Source organism: Chrysoperla carnea, chromosome X (genome assembly GCF_905475395.1).
Source record: "Chrysoperla carnea chromosome X, inChrCarn1.1, whole genome shotgun sequence".
NCBI lineage: Eukaryota > Metazoa > Arthropoda > Insecta > Neuroptera > Chrysopidae > Chrysoperla > Chrysoperla carnea.
In genome coordinates, this window is record NC_058342.1 from 25,024,552 (window position 1) to 25,040,973 (window position 16,422).

At 30.3% G+C, this 16,422-nt stretch overlaps 1 protein-coding gene across 12 annotated transcripts in view; it reads right to left on the bottom strand.

The window, feature by feature from the left end:
- Positions 1-16,422, bottom strand: part of LOC123302519 (ELAV-like protein 2) — a 58,243-nt gene that overhangs the window by 30,095 nt on the left and 11,726 nt on the right. The window contains exon 2 of one of the 12 annotated variants that reach the window (XM_044885487.1): positions 5,806-5,817. The exons of the other annotated variants lie outside the window; for them this stretch is intronic. Within the exon in view, the coding sequence (XP_044741422.1) occupies positions 5,806-5,817 (12 nt within the window). The remainder of the gene's footprint in view (positions 1-5,805; positions 5,818-16,422) is intronic. 12 annotated transcript variants of the gene reach the window in all.

Sequence of the window (16,422 nt, forward strand, 5' to 3'; positions counted from 1 at the left end):
TAATATAAATTTATCATCAAAATTGAAAATATCTATTTTTAAATTTGTGCCCCCACTACCATGCTCATACACCCTTAAAAATGAAATATTTTTAAAATATGTTTTAAGCAACGTGCGGGAACACCATGGATAAGAAATATATTAAGGTATACTAAGTTTAGTCCCTAGATTGTAACGCTTAAAAATATTGATGCTACGAACAAAATTTTGGTATAGGTGTTCATAAAATCACCTAATTAGTCTATTTCTGATTGTCTGTGGACACGATAGCTCAAAAAAAAAAAGACAAAAAGTGATATCAAGCTGAAATTTTTAAGGCGTGCTCAGAACGTAAGTGAAAAGTTCGTAAATGAGCAACATAGGTCAATTGGATCTTGGATTCGAAGGACCTATCTTGTAAACCGTTAGAGATAGAACAAAAGTTTAAATATAAAAAATGTTCCTTATAAAAAAATAAACAAGTTTTGTTTGAAAAATTTTTTCGTAAACATCACTGTTTACCCGTGAGGGGGCAAATTGGGTTAGAAGCATTATTTAGTTAAATGTATACGTTATATATATTATGTATGTGTTTGTTTGTTTGAAAGCATATACTATATTCACTGAAAAAGTGAGAAGAAAGATATTCACTCTTGTTGCTTTGTGTTTAAGAGTGGTTATCTTTCTTAACTTACATGTCTTGAAAAAAAACAAATAATTGCGTAATCAAAACTGTGTATACATGGTATTACAACAATTAACTCAGTCAATTGATTGTTTTCAACTTATTTTTGAAGTTAAGAAATCTCGCTTGGATCAGCGTTTATAAACTAAACACAACATCCTTTTAACCTTGCACTTTTGGTCTATAAAATAATTTACCCATGACCTTTACAAAAACTGTCATTACTTGGATAAATTCAATATCAATTATTTAGTAAAAAAGAAGTATTGGAAAAAAATACACACTTGTGAAAATTTTATAACAATCGATTGAAAATTAAATGATATTCATTGTATCATCAAACAGACAATTAATAGGTGCAGAAACGGCATAATTATATCATGTTGGTACTTTAAAACAAATACACAATTTGTAGCGCAACAGCTGCGTTTGCTAAGCGAATTCCTTCAGAGATTGAAAAAATAACACATTTTACTTAAAATCGAATATTGCTGAAACTGTACAGCAATATAGCTCATACTTCAGAATAACACATGAGCTATAATTTATAAAGATATATTAATTAAAAAAAAAATAAAATAAATTAATTATCATAAATTACAGATTTCTGTAAAAGTAGTCAATAGAAAGTATTTCACGGCTATCTTTTCTAATATACTCAATGAATAATTACGACTGTTATACATTTAAAAAAATAGAAATAGATATATATATTTTACCTGTGTAAAACAATCCTTACCATTATTTCGAGTGTTTTAGAAAGCGGATAAGCGAGAGTATTCTTTATCAATCTTTACTTTAAAACTCAGCGAAGCGAGTGGGTATCACTTTAGTTTCCTATATTTCCTTTTGGAACATAGAATCGATTTTTTAATGATTTTATCTGCTCATTAAAACCTTATTTCAAATAATTAACTGGGCTGTACTTATTTCCAATAATCTATTCTTCCGTTTTCTGCAACTTTGTGTAAAATGTATTGTAGTTTTTTTGCTCTGCAGAATTAATTGTTTACAAATGAATAGCTTTTATTGATTATCACTAATTAATATAAGCGTAATTATTGAGTTTATTTTTAGAAAATATTGATTTTTCACTTTCTCATACATGATATAAGATCGCAAAACAGAAAATTCAATCCAATCGTACGATAAAGGTAAAATATGATTGATTACGGGTTTTGACTGTAATAGGGTATTATCGTTAGTCAAAAATAAATCAAATATACTTAAATATTCTGATTTCGAGTCATAAAAACACATTTTTCTTTTAAAATATTAAAATTAAAAATCATAATTTTTAAACTGTATATCACGTGACCTAAAACGCGATCAAGCCCTGCTGTGATATCATAGCGGTATGAGTAGTCATAGACATCAGTTCAGTGTAGACAGCTATTTATTATAATCAGATGTCTATGCATATATCTGTCAAACTTATTTGTGTTATTTCGTAAAGTGATACCCAAATTACGTCATCAAATTGAATGCCCGCGTTTTTGACAGTTTAAAATTTAATTTAAGTTTATAACAAGAAAGCGTGTGTATTTTTCCGAAATAAATTTTTGGTGGCTTTTTATTAGCAAAGTTAACATTTTGAAGTACTTTTTCAAAAATAGTAGAATACCCTATTTATATAACAAACTTTTTCTTGAACAAAAGTCAAAATTTGATCCCAAAACATTTAGCTAAGACTAAAATTTTTGAAAGAAAAGATACAAGATGGGGATAAAAGTTGTAGTGTAATCATTTGCAATGTTTTTTTGGTACAGAATACTGAAAAATTAAAAAAAATTATATATTTATAAAAAAAATTGGCAAATACTAAGGTCAAAAGTTAAGGACATTGTATTTAAAAAAGAATTTCGCAAATAAATGAAAGATTGCAAGATGAGTTTTTATCTCATTTTAACATTGTAAATAAAATTTCCACCAAATCAAAAATTTTTGAAAGAAAATTTATGATCAGCATAAAGTTGATATATTCTGGTATTCCGTACCAAATTAAGGATGTTCATTACAGAAAGAAATTCTTTATATATATTATATATATTTCACACAAGTCTGTCGGAATCCAAGTAATTATTTAGCTTCTTTTAAACCAACTGAGGGAATTGAAGTTAAGTTTTGGGTGGATTTGAGTCCACTAAATTTGAATGGGATAAATGAATTTAATTTTAATACAATAAAATAAATACTACAATGAATAAATCTTCAATAATTGACCTGGAACTTTTTACATTTCAATCTTAGGAGTGATTGTTTGAAACATGTTATCAATAATAAGAATAGTCAAACTAAATTATTTATTATTAGAATGAACTGCCAATGACGTATATCAATTCCTTACGGAATTGACCATATTGATCTGCCAACTACGTCAAGGAATTGAGTAAGCGTCTATGCGAGCTTTGCCGTATCCAACTCCGCCGCGCAGTTGAAACAACAGAACATCATTTGACTCAAAATACCTTTTTCTCAGTGCACGAAAAAGTGCAGAGGTAGTTTTCCACGACATAAAGTTGTAAAATTTTGTAGAATCAAAAAATTTGTATGACGTAATTTATGGAAAGCGAATCCGTTTTATTTTGAAATATTACAACCGAAACCGTTTGACTCTTCTAAACTGAAATCGAAACCAATATCGATAAATTCACTAAAAAGTGTAAAAAATATTTAATATTCTTCCAAGTAGCATATGTATATCCAGCCTTATGATAGATAATCTTCACAGTATACGTCGCAGTCACCTATCCACCTATCCTAACATAACAGTATCATAGTTGTGTGAACCTGTCAAACATATTATACCGGGTGAGATGTAATAATTAACCATACGCTAATTTTATTAATAAGCTTGACTCGGTATTTTTTGAGTTTAAAAGGCACAAATTTTATCACAAATATAAGAATTTCGCGGTAATGTACTTTATTTTGTCGCCAATAGATGCCAGGAAGAGTCATATTTTACAGTCAATGTTTCAGTTTTTCCTGAAAACACGGTAAAAACGACGTTTTCTAAAAATGAAACCTAGCTATATCGATTTTTTGCCCTAAAAAACTCCTGCATACTTATTTTTATGAAAATCGTTGGACCCGTTTCCGAGATATATATATACAAACATTGCTCGTCTAAATATATAAGATACAAATTTTATCGAACTCCGATTTCGATACCGCCCCACTAACTATTTGGTTCAGACTGCCGCTGCTTGGATTCAAACATGCAACCTCCCAATCGCCAGTTGTCATAACAAGTTAAGGTGTCTTAACAAGCTCGGCTACTAACCGGTTAAAATTTATTAATTTGAATATTTAGGTTGATTGAACATCACAGATAAAATTCTTAACAAACTTAGCCTACTCTTAATGATTTTATATAAACACCCGGTATATATTGAACAAGTTTTTTACTATGTGTTGATAAGTGTCGCCAATATTAAAGAGAAATAATCGTGGATCATTGATCAGTATCTCATAGATGAAATTATTGAATGAAGTTAAATTGTAAAATTGTCTGATTATTCGATCCGAACTATGTAGTACAGCGGCTATGGGTGATTCGTTGCATATTCGTTAGATATAGAGCGATTCAATATAAATGAAATAGTAAAAGTTTTAGTATATGACTAGGAAAGTGACTTGCTGTTAAAACATTTTCAAACCGCTCCGAAACGGCCACAAAACTTTTTAACGAGTAGTTTTTGTCCTACGGGCGATCATCAAAGCTAAACATACTAGAAAAAATAGATATAAATATAGACATCTCTCTTCAACCACCAATACTCTTAACTATAGTCGTTTCTGTTCAACAATAAAATTGAATAACTTTGCGTTATTATATCTCAACAATATCGAGAATTTTGGTCTTTTTTAACTCAGAGCCAAAATATCAAATATATGTTCAGTTACTTTTTTTGAAAATATTTGAAGGTAAATTATTTTTCTAGAATTAAAAAACTTGTTTAAAACACATATAAATTATTCGAACTTTAATTAAAATTCCGAGTTAGAGATGGCCAGTCAACTTCAAATTTTTTAGGTAAATATATATAAAAATTTAGAATTTTCTGACACTATGCCCATAGCGAGAGCACAGGCTTAATTCAAAAATTTTCTAGCAAATAAATAAAGGACCCCGGACACGATACATTAATATTTGGTTTCGGTTAAAAGTTTTTGAAAACTGTGGATTAAGGTATTTTTGATAATGCTGATCAAAAATTCTTAAAGACTCAAATCTCAAAAATCTTTTACTTTGGAGCTACGGCCCTTCAAAGGTTATGGCGAGACATGAAGGACTCGAAAAGGAAGGTTTTTTGAGTGTTGAGTCCATAAGAACTACCTTAACTCATAGTTTTCAAAAAATTTTAACCGAAACCAAAAATCAATGTGATGTGTGCGGGGTCCTTTATAAAAATAAAAATTGATACTAGCAATTGATGCTGTCACTTTTAAAAGAGTTGTATTCCAAATTCGAATTACAAAGAGAAGGCTTGGATCGAAAAAGTTCCAACGAATATGGAAATCGAAAATCGGCCTTGGACGCTGTACTAACAGTTGATACATTGTAAGCAAGCTGTTACCACTCAACACAAGCACAATATACATCAGAGTCACTAGAGTCAGACACAATATATGAGTAACTACAGTTTTAATGACTGTTATAAATAATTGGTATTCCATTTTTGAAATAACTTTGTGAATGGAGGCGTGGTTTCATAATATATCTATTAAGGGTTCAATATACTATCAATAATATTGTCTATTATTAAGGGGACTTAACTCATTTAAAAATTTCAAAAAATCAATTTTATAAATAAATCAATAAAAATTTGTGTCATGGAAATAGTCTCCTAAAATTTTATGAAGAAATCGAAGTAGAAAAAAATTTATAGCCATACACAGTGGAGCTTAGTTAAGTGGAACCTGGATAAGTGATTAATCTCCATAACTGAAACTCATGCTGAGGACCCAACATTTTGGCACTGAATTATCTCTGCTAGTGGGACGAAGCAAATCTCTATATCTGGGATTCGTTCTTTCGATTTTATCGTCATAGTTACCTCTATAACTGAGACAGCGCGTGAATTTTATATGCATTTACCTCTGTAAATGGTTGGAACGGTAATGAGAGAGCAGACAAGCTGGCCAAACTGGGAACCACCATGGCTCCCACTCAAGAAAAGCTTGCGAGGATGCCATACCAAGAAGGTCTTAACAGATTAGGAGATAATCTGAAAAACCAACAATTAAAGGCATGAACCAGCTACGAGGAAGGACGAATCACCAAATGCCTGTTGGGTGAAGGAAACTCGCTCGGTAACAGAGCCGAGGAGATCTTGAAACTAAACAGAGCTGATATTAGAGTCATCGTAGAGTTACTCACAGGGCAGGATAACCTGAACAAGTTCCAACATCAGATTGGAAAAATACAATCTCCCGCGTGTGACAGATGCGGAGAAAATTCAGAAGAAACATCGATCCACTTTCTCTGTTACTGCCCGGTACTCATACAGCAGCGAAGGAAATGGTTTGGTCCGGCCATAGTCGAACCAGAAGAAATTAGGAAACTTAGCGCTAGGTTTCAATACATCAGTTGGTTATAATAGCCATTGCTTCGAGGCGCGATGCTCGAGCATGGCCCGCTAACCTCCATACCATCATCTGTAAATGAGATAACATCGTCTTGTTTTTTTGTTTACTTATTTATTACGCACTTAACTAATTTCGAACCTCCATAACCTTTAGTTTTAGTTTTGCTTTACTATCATACGGATGTTTATTTGAAAAATGCCGAAACGTAGGCTAAAATCGTTATCAGTACGTGAAAAATTGAAGTTAATATCCGTTTATGAAAGTGGAAAGACACGCGATGAAGTCTGTGTCGAATTTAATGTGCCAAAATCTACTCTTTGTACAATAATTCAGAATAAAGATACAATTCAATCACTATTCTGAAGGAAAAGGAAACACTGTTCTGAAGGACATACGTTTATCAGAATATCTTGAACTTGAACACTGGGAAAGTGGAATACCTGTAAGGATGAGAGGATGAGACAAACTTGCGGGTCCCTTGATGTCTCATTTAAGCAGGTTTCACTGTATACTTGCGGACAATAAAATTGCGACAAAGCTGTATATCAGATATATTTAGTGGCATTAAAAAATATATTAACTAATGTGTATTTTTCAACAACCAAATATATCTGATATGCAGCTTTGTCGTAATTTTATTGTCCCCAAGTATACAGTGAAACCAAGAGGCTTCAAAACTGTTTTTATTGTAAAGATTGCTCTGTATATACAAAAGTGTATATACAGAACATATATCGTAATACGAACTAATATGCACTGTGAACAGAAGTACTAAAATATGAGTACCAGTAGTAAACTGTATAGCGGTGAATGGTCTGTATTAGACAGAGTGTTCCAAAACAACGTATACATTTATGAAGTTGAAAAGTACCAACACGACTCACAATTACTTCTGAGATAAAAAAGTACCTCGCAATAATTTCATAAGAATTGGATCTCGGTGAACGAGATTTTGTAGATCTTAGCATCTCAATGAAGTTTCAATGCTTCAAGTCAATTTTTAAGTTTAATTTTTTAAAGAGGGGAGTTATAAATTTTACGTGTCTGTGTATCTGTCTGTGGCATCGTAGTTCTTAAACGAATAAATCAGTTTAGATATTTTTTTAAAGGTAGCTTGATCGAGATTATTTTTAGCTATGTTTCAAGAAAAACGGTTTAGTTTGGTGAGAGTTTGGGTTAATTTTTGAGTTTTCAAAAATTAAAAAAAAATTGTACAAAGGACGGGTAGTTTTCCAACTTTTTAGAGTTTAATTTTTTAGTTTATATTATAATGATTAAGAAAATCTTTTGATTTTTTTAAATTGTTCGCGTAGACTACGAGAAAATGTCGTACCAGTTGGAAAAACCTAGAAAATTTCGTTGAAATATTTTTGATCGCACGCCACTTGACATAGAAACCAGTTCGAATCATATAAATGTATATGTCTATAACTTTTTTTCTACTTCGAATTTCTTCATAAAAATTTTACGAGAATACGAGAATATTTCTATGATATAAATAGTTTATATAAAAAAGGTCACTTTTCGATAAATTCATGTATTTTTAGAAAGAAATATAAAAAGAAATTCGATATACTATATCAAAATAATGAAAAAACGTTCCTCGCGATCGTGGGACCCCCGTTATGAACGAAGTTCTTCACGAAGCTGTACAGAAACAAATCTAAACGTTAAATAAATACATGTAGATAATCTGTTCAGTCTGTAATGTCAAGTAAGCAGGATTCCAACACGCACATAATTATAGTACACGAATTTTGGCATTTTTGTACTAGTTACATCCAAAATTAGTTATGCATATGTTATCCATAACTAGTTTTGGATATAAATAGTAGAAAAATGCAAAATTCGTGAACTATAATAAATTTAAAAAAATACAAATGGCACACACAAAGCATATCTCATTTTGTTTCGTGGCTGTTTTTGTCAGTTTGCTCACCATGGCAAGCCGCGTTAAGGAATTTCGTTCGAAAAAACGATAATAAATTGAAATTACATATAAATATTGCTTTGAAAACATTTCGATTATTTTATTATTATTTTTATCTTACGTAATACTTATAATATTCCTTCCGCCCTCTTTGTGAACAAATTACCACGCATACATTTGCTTAGAACACTCTGTAAGAGACTAACTAACGGATATATACGTAATATTTATATTGTAGTTATTGTATTACCAATATAATAAAATTTAGTTAAATAATAAATAAACTAAACTGAGTTCAGTTGAGCTCTGACATCATTGTCAAATATAAAAATATGTAACACTAATATTCAAATTACTCATTTTTTTTATTCATATTTCCCCCGAAAAAAAAGACTTATACACTCTGTCTGAGTAAGCTACAGTATAAAATCTTGTACCTTCTACAATGTCTTTCCTTAGTATTTCGGCTATCTAATTCCGAATTTGGAAAGATATCCTTTCAAAAATCGCAGCATCATTTGTTTATACAAATTATTTATAAGCAAATGCTTTTCCAGTTTTGCTTCCATAATTTATCACATTTTGAACTTTTTCGAAAATCTGTATTAGATCAAAAGTGAATTCAAAATAAAGGTCATGCCGTGTCATTTGCCTTCACTAAACGCATTTTTTCGCTCATAGCGTCTCATCTAAAATTAACGAGTCATATGACGACTAATTTTATTATTATCATTAACGTCCTTGAAGCAAAATGGTTAATGATAGCGAAGAAAAACGAAGAAACAAAAGTGTCGATTTACCTAATTCTTATTGTTTTGAATCTACTACGGACCTTTTAATTATTCTTACTTACAACTTTCTGGACGTGCATAGATAGAGAATTTGTGGTAACGAGCACCATGACAAACCCTTCAAAAACCTTTCTCTTCCGAGCTACGACCTATCAAAGGTTATGCCTACAACAGATATTATTTTTTGATTTCGGTTTAAATTTTTTGAAAACTATCGTTCTTGTGGGCTCAACCCTCAAAAACTCTTCCATTCAGAACTACGGCCCCATGTAAGCATACATTTTGAATGGCCGTAGCTCGGGAGGGAAGGGTTTTGGAGTGTTGAGCCCAAGTGAGGTCAAGATCGTAAATGAGCATCATAGGGCAATTGGGTCTTGAATCCGTAGGACCCATCTTGTAAGCCGTTAAAGATAGAACAAAAGTTCAAATGTAAAAAAATGTGCCTTATATTAAAATAAACAACTTTTGTTTGAAACATTTTTTCGTAACCATCACTTTTTGTACCCGTCAGAGTGCAAATTAGGCGCAAATTGTATTGTATCTATTATATGGGAATATCACTTATGTATTTGTAACATGTATATGTGATAAGAGCCATCAACACTATCTATACATGATACTTCAACAATTAACTCAGTCAATTGTTTGTTTTCACTTGTTTCACAATAACTTTGGACCTAAAAAGATTTTTGGAAAATTCGAAATGAGTCTGGTTTAAAAATTAACTAGCAAACTCGTCATGATTTTTACTTTCAATAACTTTTGATCTAATAGAGATTTTTTGGAAAATTTAAAATACGTTTTCTTCGTAATTCATTCATTTATATATTGATACAAAATTATGTTCGCCGGAAATGTCAAAATTTGCATCTGTTTATAAAAAAAATTGTTATAAAACAATTTCTGCTTCGACTTTTGAAAGTATCACCTTTTCAAAAGTTGTAGTTTGTGCCACCATTGACCATTGTACTAAATATCATAATAAACCGTTTTGACTTCATTTAGACGAGTGTTCAAACACCTTAAATGCGTATTAGTTCTGTTAATAAGATTGTGATTTCCGAAATATAAACAATGAATGCCAACATAACCTTGGATGTTATAAATTAAATAATATTATATAAATATTATAATAAAAATATATAACAGTGGTTTTAAAACTTTTATGTTGGTCATAAAAATCAATGATACTGCCAAAATTATTTTATTGAACGGCGCTTCATATGTCTATTATACAGAGGAACTTGCTTAAATGGGGCCTGAATAAGTGAGAAACTTCCATAACTGAAACCCTTGCTGAGGTCCCAAAACTTTGGCACTGAATTACCTCTGTTAGTGGGACGAAGCAAATCTCTATATCTGGGATTCGTTCTTTCCATTTTGTCGTCATAATTACCTCTATAACTGAGACAGCGAGTGAATTTTATATGCGTTAACCTCTATAATTGAGAACTGAGATAACGTCATTTTGTTTGCTTACTTATTCTTATTCTACCCGTAAATTCCTCACTAAACTAATTTTGAGCCTCAATGATCTTCAGTTTTAGTTTTGCTTTACTATCATACGGATGTTTATTTGAAAATGACGAAACGAAGGCTCAAATCGTTATCAGTACGTGGGAAACTGAAGTAAGTATCCGTTTATGAAAGTGGGAAGATACGCGATGTAGTCTGTGTCGAATTTAATGTACCAAAATCTATATCTTTGTAGAGTAATGCAGAATAAAGATAAAATTTAATCACAATATTCTGAAGAAAAAGGAAAACTAAAGCGTGTACGTTTATCAGAACATCCTGAACTTGAACAGTGATTGCTAACATGGAGTGAAAGCAACTCCGTAACAAAAACGTTCCGGTAAGTGAACCGATGATTAAAGAAAAGGCACAATATTTCGCGCGAAGTCTCGGTATTCATAATTTTTGAAGCAGCAATGATCTGACCTCTCTTTAGGGAACCTTCTGTAAATGAGTCAGATATTAGTTATACCTGCATATCTGAGACACTGGGTAAGTGGAATACCTCTATAAGTGAGACAAATTTACAGGGCCCTTGATGTCTCACTTAACCAGGTTCCAGTGTATTACCTTTTTTTCATGAAAACTGAGTGAATTTTAAATGAGGTTAATGTAAATTTTTTCCTAAGGTACCAGTCCTTAGGTTATTGATAAACTTTTGAGACAATTCACATAAAAATAAAACAATTTCTCTGAAGGTTAAGAGATTTTAACCACAATCCACATCCGGTAAACAAAAAAAAAAAAAAAACTTAATTAATGTGGGTGGAATCTGTTATATAGATAAAATAAAATATTTGTATAATATACAGTTTTATAATTGATAAGACTAATTAACTTTAAGGTTATTCGATTAGTACATAATAAAATTTCTATTTCAAATTATAATTAATTAACAAAAATAATTTGAAAAAAAATAAATATATTTTAAAAATCAGAAAACCCGACTACGTTAAATAAAAAGTGAAAAGAAAAAACAAGGTAAGTAGTTTACATAGTGACTTCCCAATCTTCCCAATAATGGACCCCGGCTGTTAAAGTCGCTATGTAAACTACTGGACTTGTGTTTTTCTTCTCAGTTTTTATTTAACGTAGTCGGGTTTTTTTGATTATTTTAATTTATTTATGCTTATTTTACACTTTTGGGTTAGGATTTTCAAATAACTATTCTTTTTCAGTTCCATCAGTCCATTTCAGTTCGTGGACTTTTCTTTTTTACAATATGGCGTTTGATGGTCGCCATAATTAATTTCCATGATTGCCATATCTTCAGTGACCCTTTCAAGATTAAGAATAATCAATTGCGTAAAGATCATCAAAATCGGCATTTGCGTTTGGTCTCTAGTGATCTACATAAGAAAACATATACATACATAGATACATACATGTAATATAGACTGATAAGACCATTACCACTTCTTTGCATTGTGCAGTCGGTTAAAAATTAAAAAAAAAAGATTACCCCCGCCAAAAAACAAACTTAAAAGTAAAAACCAAGTTTTATTAGTTAAGCTGTATATAAAGCGAAAAATCACTAATTTAATCGCTGACTGAACAGTTAAATCAAATTTCCATCGCAGTCGGAGGACCGTTCTGTGGAACACTTTTTAATCAAATAGAGCCCCCGACTGCATATACAATTTTATTTATCTGTCCAGTCAGAAAGTAAATAATTGACCTTTCTCTTTGTATATACAAATTAACTAGTAAACTTGTTTTTTACTTTTTAGTTCGTTTTTCTGTTATATAGGTGAAGAGGGATCAAAAGTCGTCTTAACACCAGCTATCTACAGTCCAACCTGGGTGAGTCAGTGGTGATAAGCAAAGAAACGCTACAAATGAGAATAAATACCAGGTGACGTCATTTAACCCTCTAAAACATGTGAAACAGGAACCTCATTGAAACAGGAACAAGGAAAAGTCATTGCCTGTACTAATAAAGACGATTCGCTCAGCTGCTTGACTAAGTGTTCAATGAAAAGTGTAATGATTAATGTTCTGTAAAAAAATTTCAAATATTCGTACATTCTTTTCAAACGACGTTATCAATTGTTTTTGTTTTCGAAAGGTGATGTAATAACTAAAACTGTTTACATACTGAATTTTTAAATTAGTATAAAACTTTTTTTTACTCGACTACACTCAAAAAGAGGTATGTGTTTAGCAGCCTAAGTATGTATGTATGGATATGTTCCTTCAATATTAATGGATTAACATGGCACCCGTGCTAAACGGTGACGCTCATAGCTAAAAGTAAATTGAGCAATATATATCGTGATTTTTTTTGAGTTGAGTCGCATCACTTTCGAAAATAAAAACAACTAGCCTTCGAATAAAACTATTTTTAAACCAAAACCTTTCCAATTAAATCAGAATTTGGAAAATGCTCTATACTTTATGTTTTTATACCATGTATATATGAAATATACATAGTATACTAAGTTTAGTCTCAAGTTTGTAACGCTTACGAACAAAATTTTGGAATAACTGTTCATAGAATCACCTAATTAATCCATTTCCGGTTGTCCGCCTGTCTGTCTGTCGTCTGTCCGTCGGTCATCACGATTACTCAAAAACGTTAAGAGATAACAAGCTGAAATTTTTATAGCGTGCTGAGGACGTAAGAAGTGAGGTCAAATTCGTAAATGAGCAACGTAGGCCAATTGGGTCTTGGGTTCGTAGGACCCATCTTGTAAACCGTTAGAGATAGAACAAAAGTTTAAATGTAAAAAATGTTCCTTATAAAAAAATAAACACTTGTTTAAAACATTTTTTCGTAAACATCACTTTTTACCCACGAGGGCGCAAATTGTGTGACATGTATGTATGTGTTATGTGACATAGTAATAAACACTGTCTATACATGGTATTCCAACAGTTAACTCAGTCAATTGTTTTTCTTTGAGTCTTTTCTATTGACGATTTTAGTTTTTTACTTTTCAACAAATTCTCGAATTATATAATTAAATTAAATTCAAGTATGATGTCATAACTAGAATATCGCGAAATGATTCAACAACATTTCAAATGAAAATTTAATTATTCTCTAGTTATTTTATAATTTACTTAATTTACAGGGTGTTCAAAGTGTTGTGATTCACTGAACCTGTAGAAATGCACTGAAGGAATCTTAACTATTGAACTATTATATCTTGGGCTGCACATTTTTTCAGTTTTGAGTTGAAGTCTATAGTTTTAGAGGAATGTCTCCAGTTTCCGGGCAAAAATATGCATTATCCGGAGTTAAACGAAAATTATAATTTTTGTTCTTACGAAAAAAAAAAGTAAATATTTTTTATTATTATCAAAAATTTAAAAGCACTACAATCAGTTTTTGATGTTCAAGATTGTAAAAGAATTAAAAAAATAAAATTTTTGTGTTCATCAAAATTTTTAAAAACCATTAAACTTCCTTTAAAAAGTCGAGTTATAGCTTCCAGAAAAGAAATTTTTCAATTTAATTAAAGCAAACTAGATAAAATTGGGACTGTCGATAAGTTTTAGCTTAGAAAGGAAATAATCGGCAATAACTCTAAAAGTGTTATTATTTAACAATAGGGTATTATCGTTAGTCAAAAATAAATAATGAAATTTGAAAAAAGTTAAAATTTATGTAAAAATATACTTAAATATTCTGATTTCGAGTCATAAAAGCACATTTTTCTTTTAAAATATTAAAATTAAAAACAGTAATTTTTAAACTGTTTATCACGTGACCTAAAACGAGGGCAAGCCCTGCTGTGATGTCATATCGGTATGAGCCATAGACCATCAGTTGTTCAGTGTATACAGCTGGATATAATATATCCATAGATAATCAGTATTTATATTTATTATAATCAGATGTCTATGAATATATCTGTCAAACTTATTTGTGTTATTTCGTATAATGATACCGATATTACGTCATCAAAATTGGATCTCCGCATTTTTGACAGTTTAAAAAAGGTTTAAAATTTAATTTAAGTTTTTGGCAAGAAAGCGTGTGTATTTTTCCGAAATAAATTTTTTGTGGCTTTTTATTAGCAAAATCAACGTTTTGAAGTACTTTTTCTAAAATAGTAGAATACCCTTTTTTGGTAGCTTAAAGTAGTCCGGTCGTCACGTGACAAATCAACTATTCAACTAGGCAATTTGTATAACGTAAATGTTATAAAATGTTCTAAAAATATCGTACAAGCGTCAAAAACTCAAATTTTATTTTATTTTCTTTTTGAAAAGCGCGAAATTATGATAAATTTTCTTTTTTATGAAAATTTTTTTTGAAGCTCAATCACCGATTAATTTTTGCAGTTAACATTATCGTGAGTTCTTCCATAAGCTACTGTGTTTTAAAATCACAATTTTAAAATGAAATAATTCACAATTTTGTCCCGCAAGAGGCTCCAAAACTGTGTTTATTGTGATCAAAGGACTTTGAACTATCACTTACCGCAAAAAAATGGACATTCGCCGTACTTGTTCAAACAGCCGGACTATCTTAACTTTTTTCATTTTTGCGTCTTTTCAAACATTATTATTGGACAATTTAACGGAAAAACGATAGATTTTCTGTAGTGTTTTACGAGACCATGACCAACACTGCAAGATCACGATTGATTTTGCTCATAACTAAATTTCATTAAACGCATTTAATTGACAACCTTGTATAATTTTTTAATTACAGTTATAACTAATTAATGTCTTAAATAATATGCACCATATTTATTATTTAATTAATTAATCATTTTAATTACTTTATTTTATAAATAAAGTAAAAAATTATATTTGTTATTTTTTTTTTTAATGCATCTTTTTTTTTCAATCTCATTAATAAACTTTCGACTTTCAAATCAATTTTGTAGTTTTTTGTACGTTTGATTGGAATGAACTTTTGAGAGAGGTCATTTTTTTAAAAGTTTAATTGGGCGACAATTTTCTTTGTATATAAATTTTTGAATGATTTGCATTACAAGGTTGATTGTTATAAAATTTTCACAAGTGTGTATTTTTTTCCAATACTTCTTTTTTACTAAATAATTGATATTGAATTTATCCAAGTAATGACAGTTTTTGTAATGGTCATGGGTGAATTATTTTATAGACCAAAATGGAAACTTAAAGGATGTTGTGTTTAGTTTATAAACGATGATTCAAACGAGAAGTTTAATTTAAAAATAAGTTGAAAACAATCAATTGACTGAGTTAAGTGTTGTAATACCGTGTAGATAGTTTTGATTACGCAATTATTATTATTTTTTTACGACATGCCAGTTAAGAAAGATAGCCACTCTTACACACAAAGTAACAAGAGTATTTTTCTTCTCACTTCCTCAGTGAATATGGTATATGCTATATAAGCAAACAAACACATACATAATATACTTAACGTACAAATTTAACTATACAATGTTTCTAACCTAATTTGCGACCTCACAGGTAAACAGTGATATTTAGGAAATAAAAGACTAGATATAGTGCATATAAAGTCTTAATTTACATGAAAGCAATAAAAATTTTTCAAGAAAAATCAATTTTGTTTTCCTATGTTTAATTATTCATTGAAGTTCCAGATGTCACTTCACAACTACCGGCATTTAATCCATAATATTTCATTCGTCGTGTGAATGAAATAAATAAATGTTTGAGAAAATTTTTGAACTGTAGCCAAAGCATTGCTTGGAAATCTTTTACCAATCACACACGTTAAAACAAAATGAATTATTATTAACGATGGCCAGTTCAAATATTTCAATAATTACAAACACTAATAATTAATATAAGATCAATAAATTTGTATATTACATTTCACTTTTATTTAGCTATCTATCTCTTTCAGGCTTCGAAAATATCCGATATTTATTATAAATATCAAAATATCGGATATTTATGATATATATCCGATATATATCAAAAGTTTGATATTTACATTTATAGAATAAACAGTT